Source organism: Acromyrmex echinatior, chromosome 7, assembly GCF_024713525.1.
Source record: "Acromyrmex echinatior isolate Ae372 chromosome 7, ASM2471352v2, whole genome shotgun sequence".
Taxonomy (NCBI): domain Eukaryota; kingdom Metazoa; phylum Arthropoda; class Insecta; order Hymenoptera; family Formicidae; genus Acromyrmex; species Acromyrmex echinatior.
In genome coordinates, this window is record NC_141858.1 from 7,425,929 (window position 1) to 7,440,722 (window position 14,794).

The 14,794-nt window shown below is 35.5% G+C and overlaps 2 protein-coding genes and 1 pseudogene across 14 annotated transcripts in view; 1 reads left to right on the forward strand and 2 right to left on the reverse strand.

The window, feature by feature from the left end:
- The window catches only part of LOC105153659 (A-type potassium channel modulatory protein DPP6), a 635,032-nt gene that overhangs the window by 235,144 nt on the left and 385,094 nt on the right, over positions 1–14,794 (reverse strand). The window lies entirely within an intron of this gene.
- LOC147909133 (uncharacterized) lies at positions 2,909–4,296 on the reverse strand (annotated as a pseudogene).
- Positions 4,862–7,149, forward strand: LOC147909134 (uncharacterized). Of its 3 annotated transcripts, none has more exons than XM_087407751.1 (2): positions 4,862–6,160; positions 6,505–7,149. In XM_087407751.1, exons 1-2 carry the CDS (start codon positions 5,249–5,251, stop codon positions 6,514–6,516), a joined length of 924 nt encoding a protein of 307 aa, XP_087263877.1. In that variant the 5' UTR covers positions 4,862–5,248; the 3' UTR covers positions 6,517–7,149. The 3 variants fall into 3 exon arrangements, with proteins under 3 accessions (XP_087263877.1, XP_087263875.1, XP_087263876.1); XM_087407749.1 differs by lacking the exon at positions 6,505–7,149 and adding an exon at positions 6,282–6,429; XM_087407750.1 differs by lacking the exon at positions 6,505–7,149 and adding an exon at positions 6,228–6,367.

Below are 14,794 nucleotides of genomic sequence, written 5' to 3' on the forward strand. Positions count from 1 at the left end.
ATCTCCATGCGGATGTTGATTCCTGAAAGGAGAAGATAAAAGTGAATGGTTAGGAAGGAGAAATAATGACTCTGATGCCAATAGATGATAGAATAATGGAAACCAGACATGGGAAGGTCCAGGGCACTACCACTGTGCTCGTTGCTTTGTCTTCCATTATTTTCCTCAGAACCCGTGATAATAAAATGAAAGGAGGAAAGGCATAAAAATTTAAAGCCTTCCAGGAAAAAGTGAAAACGTCTACTGCTATCGCGCGAGGGTCAGGAAACTACGATACATAGGATTTGCATTTATTATTATTTAAAGAGACAAATAAATCTACCTTAAAGGGTCCAAAGGTTTCGTGGAAAGCTTTGAGAAAGTGATCATTCTGTGTCAGGGTCTGCTATTTTGGATTCTGCATCTGCAATTACATTTTGCATAGATGGAATGTAAGAGACGAATATAAAAATATTACAAGCCTCACACCAACGCCAGATTTACGCTGAGATAGGTGAGGGAATTGTATGGAGCGAATTTGTTAATGTAAACTAAAACCGTCATATTATCAACACGAAGTAAGATGTCACAATCTCAAAGATCTGCAGTAAAGCAACGGAGGACATTGAAGACTGCTTTAAATCCTAAAGCGTTTATTTGAAGGAATCTTTCGGAAGTCATCACCAATCATAGGTGCGTGATTCTGCCCCCCAACCGTTCAAAAAAGCGTCTATAAAGATTTCCTTAACAAACTTTCCTGAACGAATCCTATTGCATTAGTAAGAATTTAAAAAAATTTTAATCCATCATTTAAAATTTTGAGGGGATCGTCATAATTGTTGAATAATCATCGTTATTTTTAGATAGAGTTAAAAATTTTTCTCTCTCAAAGATTTAGTATAGAGAAGGCCATATTGAACTGCTAGGCATATCAAGACGAATAAACCGATAAAACTGGCAAAAGTTTTTATAGAGCAGCTTTCTTTCATAGCTATTTTAGATGTTAAGCGTAACAATTTCTCTCATCATTGTAGAGGAATTGAAATAGATTGTTCTACTTTCAAATAAGAAACCTAAATATTTACATTTAGAGAAGGGTTCCAAATAAGACTTCGAATAATTGACGAGGAAACCAAGAGATTGCAAAAGGCCTATAGTAGCGGCGAGATTCGCACGGCACTCGTTGACAGAAAACCCCAGGAGAAGGAAATCATCTAAATATATAACCGATTGGTACCCTCTGTTGCGCAGATATATTGGGTCATCTAAAAAGTATCCGCGGTTTTTTGTCACTAGATGGTGTTGATCATATATCGGGCAACACTAATCCGATTGTGTCAAACGAACGTACGTCTGAAAGATGACATTTTAGGTTACATTTTTTGTAAACAAAGTTTGGTGATTCATCAATCGTGTCAAAAGTTATATTGGTTTGAAAATGAGTGAAATATCTGAAAAAATACGCTATATGATGCTTTTTTACTACAAAAAAGGCAAAAACGCAACACAAACATGCAGACAAATTTGTGGAGTTACGGCGCGGATGCTGTAAGTGAACGCAGGACGCAGGAATGGTTTGTTCGATTTCGTTCTGGAAATTTTGATGTCAAAGATCGACCTCGCTCTGGTCGGCCAGTCACTGAAAAAGTCGATGAAATTTTGCAACTGGTCAAGCAAGACCGGCATGTGAGCTGTCAAGAGATAGCCAATGCACTAAGAATCAACCATATGACAGTTTGGAATCATTTAAAAAAGGATGGCTACGCAAAGAAACTCGATGTTTGGGTGCCACATGAATTAACGCAAAGAAATTTGATTGATCGAATTTCCATCAGCGAAACACTACTAAAACGCAACGAAATCGACCCATTTCTGAAGCAAATCATCACAGGCGATGAAAAATAGGTGAAATACAAGAATATTGTTCGTAAAAGATCATGGAATAAGCGCGACGAACCACTACAAACGACTTCAAAGCCTGGATTGATGACAAATAAGGTGATGCTGTGTGTATGGTGGGATTGGAAGGGAGTCGTCCATCATGAAGTGTTACCACATGGCCTAACGATTAATTCAGAGCTCTACTGTTCACAACTGGATAGATGACAGGAAGCGATTAAGGAAAAACGATCAGAATTGATTAACAGAAAAGGTGTTGTCTTCCATCATGACAACACCAGACCACACACATCTTTGATGATGCGCCAAAAATTGAGGAAGCTTGGTTAGGAAGTTTTGATGCATCCATTCGTATAACCCGGACCTTGCACCGTCTGACCATTTGTTTCGATCTCTGCAGAACTCTCTTGATGGAAAAACATTGGCCGACAAAAGAGCTGCCGAAAATCTGCTGCCGCACTTGAAAAAGTTTTTCGCCGATAAACCACAAAAGTTCTACACGGATGGAATTATGAAATTACCCAAAAAATGGCAAAAGATTATAGATAATAATGGCCAATATATACTTGATTAAAATTGATTTTCAATAAAGAAAAATTTCATTCAAAAATTGAACAAAAAACCGCGGATATTTTTTAGATGACCCAATATATACCACTGATCTGAGAATCTTTGTAAAGATGTAAGGGGCCGTAGACAGACTGAAGGGTAATGCTGTAAATTCGTAAGTGATTTTGCGCCACTGAAAATGTAAGAACTTTTAGTGTCCCTTGAATGTGGGAACCAGTAAATAGGCGTCCTTTAAAGGGTGACCATTCTCGTTTCAGAAAACATCAAATAGATGACGGTCCGCCAATTTTCAAGTTTAAAGTGTGGTAATTCAATATATTGATTTAAGTTTCGTAGGTTTAAGATAAATCGTTTATATTCAAATGATTTGTCTATAAGAAAAAATAAAGATAAAAACTGTTCCTTACAAGACTTCGCAGAGACGATAGCTCTCTTAAGCTGTAAATATTCTAATTCCCTATCGCATAAAAGCATGTCGGACTGTGAAAACACCGGTGTGTGAATCTCGAAGGAACGCTGCAGGAAAAGGGAATGCAATAACCCAGAATAACCTCCAAAATTGAAGGATCGGAAGATTAATATCTAATCAATTTTCATAAAAAGTACTCAGATGGTCTGTGGTTCTTACTCTGTTTAATGGTGATGTCGAGTCCGTGATCGAGAGTGAGACCAATGATAGCGGCTACTGCGATATGAGATTCCCGTCCGACGAACCGCCAACGAATGGACAGGAGCCCTCCGGTTTTCCGATAGCGGTAATCTGGATATCCGAGGTTGATTTTATTGCCGTAATCCTTGTCGAATTGGCTATCGAGATTTTTTCCCCATCTATACTGTTGATTTGGAAACCTCGCGGCCTGTCTTCTCACAAATCTGTGTTGCCCTTGAGGGTTTCGACAAAATTCTGACCGAACAGAAACTCATTGATCGATACCATGCGGCATTTTTGCTAATAATGTTTAAAGAAGATTTGGTGAAGGCCCTTCTATTTAACGAGAGGCGGTAATGGTGATCAGAGAAAAGGTGTATACTTTCCGCAAAAAATGTTAGTCTCGTTTTTTCGTTAAAAATTTGTAAGATTTTTGGATTTAACAAGACAGACATATCTGAACCGTTGAGACACACTCCTATCTGCAGAAACGCTTGATACTCATCACACTTAATGACCGATGGGATTAGCGCTGCAGCCAGTTCCTTATTAAGATTAGACGGAACTAAAAATTGCAGATCCCCTTAAGCTTGAATTTTGAAAGAAGAGTGCGGGCTTTCTTGCTCATATGGCTTCGAGACAATCTGAATCGAACTTAGCATTATGTTGTTCCAGTTAGATGAAGCCGAAGATATTTGAGCTTCCCAAACAGTTCGCAAGTCAGAACTTGCAACTCTGAGCTGAGATTTGAGTCCTGCATGCTCGGGGCAAGTGCCTCAAATGTCGGATCCTGAGGGGGCGCCGATTCGGGGCCTTCATCATCTGTAGCTACAGTCACCGTGGCTAAAGAAAAAAACGGAAAGAATTAGGGGTGAAGAGACCGACGGATATACCAGAAACTCTATGCCAGAAACAAAGCTGGGTCGCTGAGAGGATGCATCTGGTACAGAGCTTCGATCGAATCTAGCAACCGCCAGTCCTTCATTTCCCTGATTTGAAGCTGAGAAAGTAGGGATGCTGGTGAAGACATATCGTCCATCTGCGCGTTGCTTATCGGAACTCTAACCTCTCGATTGTTGGGAGGCAGGTTATGTTCGCGAGTCTGACAAACAAACAGTTCACGAACTTGGTCTAAGAAATCGATGAATTTCTCTCTGGATCGAGAGCGACGAACTAGGGAATCACTTGCCGGGCGCCATTCTCGCGACGAGTATCGTCTCCTCGGCAGGTTTTGTATCCCTGATGAGCGAGAAACTGACGATCTTTTTTCCCAATGCCAATTTCGCGAACGCTCCCGCGAACGATCTCTGGATTTCTTAGTGTGTTGGCGACGTTCTTAAGAATGTCTATCACTTTTCTTATGTTTATATAGCATGATGCAATATTAAGCTGAACAATGAGTGAAGCACTGTTGCTAGGCGAGCGAACACAATGACATCATGACATGGTAACGCCATAGTATGTACAGTAGTGCAACTCTCTGTTGGCTTTGATGGTAGAGTTTCCCAAAATGAAATACACACGCGCGAAATAAGTAAATTCCCTAGTAGCGCCATCTGAATTTCTTTCTTATATACGTTTAATTATATATTATAAATGTTGTATGATGCAAATATTATATACTGTAAAAATATTTTAATTAACGACTGCAGCATACAATGCTTGTTTTCCTACTAGATCGCTTGTGTTTTAGTAAATTATTTAGAATTGCACCACATAGAATGCAGATTTCTGTGAGAGGTTGTTTTTATTGTATAAATATAAGATTTTTTTGTTAATAGGTATAGATAAGCAGACATAAAAATTACTAGGATTCAGAGACCAATAGGAAACGATCTCGAGGATAGGTAGACGGCAGTACGAGATCGTGACTTGACAACTTCGGTGTTGGCAACTCTGGACACGCCCTACTATATATTATTATTCCTTGTATACACACGAGTGCGATGTATCGTACATTCACAGCCATTAAAGAGTTTACTTTATTACGTAGTTAAATTAAGAGATATTCTTTATCGATAGCCTCCTATCCTCACAAATTGGTAGCAGAGCGTGGTTGGCTTAGTGTATCCGTGGTTTTGGCTTAGTGTATCCGAGTGAGGCTATCGAATATCGTGAGTTTGCTTGAGCAAAAAAAGACGCATTTTCAATATGGCTGAAAATTGGAATTTGAGTTGTGTGGAACCGCTTGACGACACGAATTATTTCCTGTGGAGCGAAAAAATAGAAGGAATCTTAAGGACAAAGAAACTTTGGAAAAAAGTAATGAATGTGAGGCCAAACGACAAACCAGAAGAAGATGATGAAAGATATGCGGAAAAATTTAAGCTATGGAATGAATGGGACGACGATAACTACGCCGCACGTACAGTCATGATAAACACGATGAGTAAAGCTCAATTATTGAAGTACAGTCACGAAAAGGATGCAAATAAATTATGGAATCTAATTAAAAACAATATGGCAGCGGAAACTGAGCAGTTGAAGGCGAGATCATTAAGTGAATTGACAAATCTAAAAATGAATAAGGACGAAAGTGTAGATGCGTACGTTAATAGAGCTGAGGCTTTGAGAAACCAATGCAGACAACTCGGTAAAAACATAGAGGATTACGAATTGAGGATATATATTATACGAGGACTAAAATCTGAATTCGATCAGAATGTACGAGTGTTTGAAACACAGAGAGAGCTAACCATAAATGACATAAGATATGCATTAAAACAAGAGGAAATACGAAGAGACAAACATAAAGATGAAAAAACATCGAAAGAAGAATATGTAAGAAAAGCCAGAGATAAATCAAGAAATAACTATACATGCTACAATTGCGGAATGAGTGGTCACAAATCAAGCGAATGTCGTAACAGGAAGAAGTGCTTTAATTGCCAGGGATACAATCACATCGCGGTTGATTGCAGAGAACAGAAGAGAAACGTTTCACGTGGAAGAGGATTTAGAGGAATCTCAAGAGGAAGAGGAAGAGGACGTAGTCAAGGATATAATGAAAGTACATTAAAAACTACAGATGAAGCGGTATTAACTGTAAGAGATCGATCACACGTGAGTACAACAAAAGTAAATAAAGAGCCTGAGCATGAAATAAAAAAAGGTTATATATGGCTATTAGATTCAGGTGCAACAAGTCATATGGTAAGCAATAAAGTCGTATTTGATAATATAGAGGACGATACAAGAGACATTACCTTGGCTGACAAAGAAGGAAAAAAACTAACCTCAGATAGTCGAGGTGAAATAGTAATAAAACAGAATTTTAATGAAGATAGGATACGGTTAAGAAATGTATTATGTGTACTAGACATTAATATAAATTTATTATCGGTAGCAAAAATCACCGATCATGGTTACAAAGTAGAATTTGATAAATATGGAGCCATTGTTTACAGGAACAAGGATGAGATAAAAATGACAGCCATCAGGGAGGAGAATGCGTACTATGTCAAATCGTCTGTGATAAAAAATGAAACAGCAGCGAGAACAGAAGAAATGGACATTTGGCATAAGAGATTCGGACACACAAGCAAGAAGATCATCGAAGAAATGAAAAAAGAAGATCTAGTGACAGGATTAAAAGAAACAGACAAGGAGATAAGTCAATGTGAGACATGCGTGGAAGGAAAAATGTGCCGTAAAGCGCATCCCAGATTAACACATAGAAAAACCAACAAAATAATGGAACTATGGCATATAGATCTAGTAGGTCCTGTTACGTCTCAGTGTTGTTATTGAGATGTTTTCTCCGTTTTTGAGTCAATGTATTTAAACAATTTACTCGGGGACCGGAGATTAAGTTGTGTAGTTAAGGATGCGATTCACTGGGAAGTATTGGATAATTTAAAGGAAGGGTAACCTTGAATCCGGTGCCAAAAAGATCGCGAAGTTTATAGGCGAATCTACGTGGATCGTGTTTTGGAATGGTTTTGTAACTAGGAAACGTTAGGTTGACCTCCAATTTATTCAGAGTATAGACAGGTTCGCGAGGTGAGTCTACCGGTTTGTCTTGGTCTAGCAATTGCGCAAGTTTTTGGAAATAGGGGAAAGGATCTTGATTCGAAATAAGGGCCGATTTAACTTGGAACCTCAATCTCTTTTCCCTTTGTCTTCGTCCGCCTTTGGTAGGCATGGAAGTAATGCAAAAAAAAAGAATTATAATGTTCCGGAGAACTGTCGTAAACGGGGGCCACGCTATTGGCAGCGACAGTCGTAACAGCTCTCTGGATACGAGGAAATTATGAATTCTCCGAGGAAGTGCCGACAACGGGGGCCACGCTATTGGCAGCGACAGTCGCAACGACTCCTCAGATATTCATATATATGTGTATATTTGTATGAAGAATTAGAGATCAGAGATTTAGACGTTCCGTCGATAGATTCGATTTGATATTATCGTTTATTAAAAGAAAGATAAATGTGAAAACGAGGTTCTGATGAAGCGCGAGGATAGTTCTCACCTTGACTGTAACTGACTGACTGGCTGAGTGATCGAAGCAGTGCGAGTCTGAAAGTGAGTCTAAGTCTAAGCCTAAGTCTAAGAATCTGAGTTTGAGAGTTTGAGTATAAGAGTTTGTGAATAAAAATGTATAAAAATGTATAAAAATGTACATTTCTGTCTTCGACAGCTCCCTTTATATACTGAAAATGAGTATGGGAGTGTCCTTTCAGAACCAATCGACACTTCTCAAAATTTGGTAGAACCTATACTCGCGCTTCCTTTGAGATAAGGCAGCAAGACTCCGCGTAAGCCCTACTCCCCACTTTACAAGTTTATTCTTAATAAGTAATAGTTGAATTTTAACAATTTGTTATAAAAATTCGGTTTTCCTTAATATCCTTTATGCGAGGCGAATTCACTACATTCATATATTTAAGATTAATTTAACTTTATTAGAAAAAGAAAAAGGGAAAAAAAGAAAAAGATATTCGTTCTCGCATTCAGGAAGGTTTCTATTTTACTGCTAATTACTTAATCGTTAAACGCTAATATAATATACGTTATTATTATATAATGTTAATGTATAATACGCTTTTATATTTGTTATTTTATAGGAGGGCTTCTTTGAGAAAGATCGTGTGATATTCTTAGACATTCTTTCTAGAATATTCTATAGATAATTTTTATGACGCCTAAAAGTACATAACGTGATCTATCTGTTAGAGTTTGAATGTTCAAATAAAGAAACTGACTATAAAAGAGAAACGGAATTTCCAGTTTCGAAATAAGGAAAATAGGGAAATCTAGCGATAAGATAAAGTAAAGTATAAATTGTATACCTATGACGAATATATTATTCTATAAAGAATAAGGGGATTTTATTGGTATGTAACAGTCCCATAAATCCGTCGTCATATGGCGGTAAGAGATACATATTTACCATTATCGACGACTATTCGAGAGTAATATTTATCGATTTTTTAAAAGAAAAAAATGAAGCTGGTGAAAAATTAAAGAAGCTAATTTTACTGAAAGAGAATTAAACTGGAATGAAGTTAAAGGCTATCAGATCTGATAATGGAGGAGAATTCGTAGGAAAGAACTTACAAGAGTGGTTCAGCCAGAAAGGAATAAAATACGAATTAAGCCCGGCAAGAACACCCCAGTGTAATGGTGTGGTAGAAAGAGCTAACAAGTCAATAATAGAAATGACAAGAACAATGATGACAGACTCACAAATGCCGCTAGTTTTTTGGGCTGAAGCAGCGTGTACAGCAGTGCATATAAAAAATAGAAGCAAGACATCTGTGCATGGGAAGACACCCTATGAAATTTGGAATGGTAGGAGACCGAATGTAAAATATATGAGGAGATTCGGATGCGTAGCATATTTATTAAACAAGGAACCACAAAGAAAGAAGTTTGATCCCAAAGCTATTAAAGGAATATTTATTGGATATGCAATGAACAATACGTACAGAATATACATTCCCGAAAATGGAAAAGTAAAAGCTGATTGTGATGTAAGGTTTGATGAGACTAGGAACGGATGTGAGTTATTAAATACCGAAAATTCTAAAAAAATTAAGAAAGAAGAATTAATAGTTATAGGATTAGAGTGCAGAGATGAAAAAGAAACTAAAGAAGAAGAAGGGATCGAAGAAAATGAAGAAAATGCAAGATCAGAAGATGAAAGCAGTGAATATGAAGACGCAGTTATAGGAGAATCTTCAAAAAATGAGAGCGATGACATCACATCAGAGAACGAAGATATGGAAACAGAAATACAACAGATGGAAAAGAAAAATAGAGGAAGACCAAAAGGGACTACAAAAGAAATGATAGAAGCTCGAAAACAACAAATGAGAGAGGAACAAAGGGAAGAAGGGGAATACAGAAATCTTAGAAGGTCTGAGAGAATCAAAGGGCAGCAGATGGCATTGATGACAATGGAGAATGAAGTACCGAAGAATATTCAAGAAGCAAAACAATCAAGTGAATGGGTACATTGGAAACAGGCAATATTTGAAGAATTAAAATCAATGGAAAAACATGAAGTATGGAACACTGTAACTAGACCTAAAAATAAGAAAGTGATCAAGAACAAATGGGTATTCAACATCAAGGAAGATCCAAATGGAAAGCGACGATATAAAGCACGATTGGTGGCCCAAGGGTGCGGACAACATCCTGGAGTGGATTATGATGAGACGTTCGCTCCTGTGGTAAAAACTGAAACAATAAGATTGCTATTCAGTATATCTGCCCAAAAACAGAGAAGAATGAAGATTTACGATGTAAAAACCGCATATTTACACGGGAAGTTAAAGGAAGAGATTTACATGGAACTACCAGATGGGATACAAGAAAACCATGAAAAAGTGTGTAAATTAAAAAGAAGCATTTATGGTCTCAAACAGGCCGGAAAATGTTGGAACGAATTTCTAACAGAGATTATGATTAAATGCGGAATGAAATATTCTAAAGAAGATCCGTGTTTATTCTATGCAATAGAAAAAAATAGATTCGTATATTCACGTTGATGATATGATAACAGTATCAAGCGATGATGAATTCGAAAGAGGATTCATGAAAAAGATTGAACAGTATATGGAAATTAAAGATCTCGGAGAAGCAAAAACTGTACTCGGAATGGAAGTGACACAAGAAGAAGGCAAGGTGTATGTAGATCAGAAGAATTATATAAAAAGATTACTTGAATTATACGAGATGGAAGAATGTAACATCGTAAGATCTCCAATGGATTTAAACGTAAAAATGGAAGAGTACAAAGAGAGCGAAAGAGTTGACGTCCGAACTTATCAAGAATTAATGGGACGACTGATGTATTTAAGCGTCCATACCAGACCAGATCTGTCTTTCGCATTAAGTTGCTTATCACAATTCAATACTGACCCAAGAACAATACACATGACAGGACTGAAGAGGATCCTTCGATATTTGAAAGGAACTATCAATTATCAACTACAGTTTGGGAAGCAAAGAAAAATTAAAAAATTAGAATGCGAAACCGATGCGTCGTGGGACAGAACAGAAGATGCCAAATCATTCAATGGAATCCTACTTTATTGGAATGGAGATTTAGTACATTGGAGATGCAGGAAACAAAAGAGAGTTGCATTATCTTCCACAGAAAGTGAATTAGAAGCAATGTTAGAAGGAGTAAACGAGCTTACATGGACTGCCAAAATATTGCAAGAGATTGGATTATCGAATGAGATACAGTGTGAACTGAGATGCGACAATTTGAACGCCGTCAAACTAGCTAATGATGGAAATTTCAAAACAAAATCTAAACTCATGAATAGAAGATGCCATTACATCCGAGAGACAGTGAAAGAACAGAACATTCTCGTTAGGCATGAGCCAAAAGATAACATGAGAGCAAATTGTTTGACTAAACCCTTAAGTGGCCCCACTTTACTAAAAAATGTAAAGAAATTTATGTCAACCATGAATCAATAAAACCAAGGGGGCTGATTGTGAGAGGTTGTTTTTATTGTATAAATATAAGATTTTTTTGTTAATAGGTATAGATAAGCAGACATAAAAATTACTAGGATTCAGAGACCAATAGGAAACGATCTCGAGGATAGGTAGACGGCAGTACGAGATCGTGACTTGACAACTTCGGTGTTGGCAACTCTGGACACGCCCTACTATATATTATTATTCCTTGTATACACACGAGTGCGATGTATCGTACATTCACAGCCATTAAAGAGTTTACTTTATTACGTAGTTAAATTAAGAGATATTCTTTATCGATAGCCTCCTATCCTCACAATTTCTAGCTAAAACGAAAGCAATCCAGCAATTATATATATCACTCATACTATCCAAGCGAGACTGACGAAATAGGTATGTTTGCAGATATGTGTATGTGCGTGAATGTGTGTGTGTGTGTGTGTGTGTGTGTGTGTGTGTGTGTGTGTGTGTGATTTCAGTTAATAATTCACCTCTCATTGCATTGTTGTCTTATTTCCGGTTTTGTTGCAGGTAGACTTTGTAACAGCAATTTTGCTGATGCCTAACTATTTGCAAGCTACTAATGACTATTGTATTGTATTTTATTTTATGTTACGTCTACTATAGTCTATTATATCATATTTTATGTCTATTACTCTGTTAACATGTAGTCTTTTTTATGAAGCTTTGAAATATAAACTAAATTAAACTAATCATGATTTTCTTTTCTTCTATTTCTTTCTCTGATCCGTATTTCAGCTACTCGAACATTTAAATGACCCTGAAAGAGAGAACGGAAAAAGAAAGAAGTGAGATAGAAGTTTAGATGGCGTTACTGGGCAACTTACTTATTTCGCGCATGCACACTTCATTTTGGACAACATAAAATCAGGAGAGTTGCACTACTGTATATACTGTGGCGACGCGCTGGCAGCATCCGAGAGTGCTAGTGAATGCGCAAATAATGGCGCGCGTGGCGCGTGGATCAGTCTTTTAATTTTAGGTTTTTTTCAAATACTATTGCGAAGATGCGTGCAGGAACACGACTACATAGTCCATCTGGACGAGACAACATATAGAGCATAATCTCAATTTCCAATGCATAGTCTGATCACGGCTTTATTAGGTGACAGCTCTACGAGTTGAAAAAAATGTCAGTTTTTAACTTCTTTTCAATTTTACAATTAGTATAAAATCTATTGCAGCATCACCGAATTTTGCGTCTACTTTAATCCTGTAAAAGGATCTTTTATTCCATTTAGTAAATGAGGAGATTTTTATCGATCTGCAAAGTCCTGACAATTTGGTCACTCCAGCATTCGCCTTAAGTTAAATATAAAATAAGAAATACATTCCTTTCAGCTTCGAAATATACTATATTCTTAAAATAAACATGTTCTTTAACATAAAAAATTTATAGGTTTTTCTATATTATATTTGAAAGTAATAGCAAAAGTTAACTGTAAGAAATAGAAGTAATGGCCATAACGATTAAACTTATATCTTACTATATCTTTAATGCTTAAATAATTCAATCTAAATTATTATAAATATATATTATATGTATATTGCATATATACCATATTTGTACTTATTCGAACTGCGCGCCGAATAATAAAAAAAGTTTGGCAGCAACCCTAATATTAGAACCTGATTAAAAAATTAGTGCAATAAAAAGTAGACACATTAAAAAAAAATTAAGGTAAAATAAGAATATTTTCGTTTAAACTATTAAACTATATCGTTAAAATATAAATATTGAATATCTTATTAAACCGTTTCATATGTATATATTTTTTTTTATATATGTAAATAGAAAATTTAAATTACTAATTTCTATTTTTTGCAGAGACTAAACATATGATACATCCTTAATGAAGATTTTACAATAATAATTAATATTCAATAATTGTGTTATGATTTCAGAATATTCTCATTTTGAGAAAAAATAAAAATATTTATTTATGCAATTAAAAAGTTATTTAATAAATTGTGTCGTTAAACTGTAATGTGTAAAATTTCAGATCAATCGCGAGTAGAGATCATTCGGAACCACACCCAAAACTTTCATTAAAATCTAAATAAAATTTATATAGTAAACTGTGATGCAACAGTAAAATAAATATAATTGTAAAGTTTGGTTATTTTAACTGTAATAATTTTATGCATACACTTATACATGTTTTCTTCAATAAATTTTTAAGAGTAAAAAAAAAGGCAAACAAATATGATATTGGCATACAGATAAATTGACGCTGACAGTTTTATCATGTTACATGATAAAAGTTGTGATTCTATTAGCAACTTTCCGAACTAATATCAAAGTATTCTGCTGGGACAGCTTGACACGTACCTAATAAATTTGTTACTCTTAAACATGTAAAATTTTCATACGGAACGTGAAATAAAAAAATAGCTTTAAACTACCATACAATTCAGAATTTGTTTTTTTTTAATAAAAAATACTGACAATACAGATGAAAATCTGTCTTTTTTTTTAAATAATCGATATCGGAAGTAAATACGTATATTAGAGGTAGAAACTTATGCTAATATATAGATTTTTCACTTTGACGTAAAAAAACAAATTTATACAGTTTATCTAAAAGTTTTAAATACTCTGTTTATTGTTAATAAGAGAAAGTATCTAAATTCTCAAAGGCAATCTTAATTAATTAAGATTAAGTATATTTGGGAAATTGCACCGTGAACTTCCTATATATAGAATTCATTTGGAATGCACCTGCATTGAAACAGCGAGTAGGCTCGCCGAATGCAATTGTCCAAATGTACTCACTCAAAGACCGCCCTTGAGATGTGTGTGTGTATGTATATATATATAATATATATATATATATGTATATATATATGTGTGTGTGTGTGTGTGTGTGTGTGTGTATGTATATGTATATGTGTATGTATATATGTATGGATGTATACATATATATGGAAGTGAAGGTACATGGGTCATAAACTCCCTAACAGCTTTCAGGCTAACAAGGAATACAGCTTCGATAAGGCTGCTCTCCATCGACATTGCAAAAAGGACTTGCGCGAAAACAGTCCTGTAAGATTTCAAGTAATGCACGAAACGCGGAAGACTTCATTTAACTCGAGAGAGTAAGAAAGGACGGCAAATTCGACGATAAAAATAAAATTTAAAAATGTCGCACCGGTTAGCTGTTGCAATTTCTCTTTAGCGCTTCCCCCTGCCACTTGCTTAATTGAAAGAATCAGCTTACCCCTTTCTTGCTGATTACGGCGACGGCATCTGATGAGGTTTTATTCGGAAAACATGAAGAAACCGCTTATCCGTTATTTATGAAAGTTGAAGAAGAATAGATGGAATGAAATAGATTATTTCTTTATCAGAATGAGATATTATTAATAAGATCTATTGTTTAAATAAAATATTAATAAGACCCATTGTTTAAATAAAAATATTAGGTTTAATCGCTCTACGATACTATTATTATTACAACACAAAAAGTAATAAAAAGTAATATAACTCCAACAATGTTTTTTGTCTTATAAGTATATAAAAGGAAAGAATGGTTTTATTAAAGTATTAAAAAATTTAGCTATAGATCTGAAAATAATTTTATATAAAGTGTTCCAAATTTGAATGGCCAAACTTCGAGAATGTATAGGGGATCAATAAATTAAAAAAGAAGGTCTTGAGAGATATAGTCGTTTTTACTTCATTTTGAAAAAAAATCGCAAAAGAGACAAATAGTAGTTTTCCTTTTTGTACT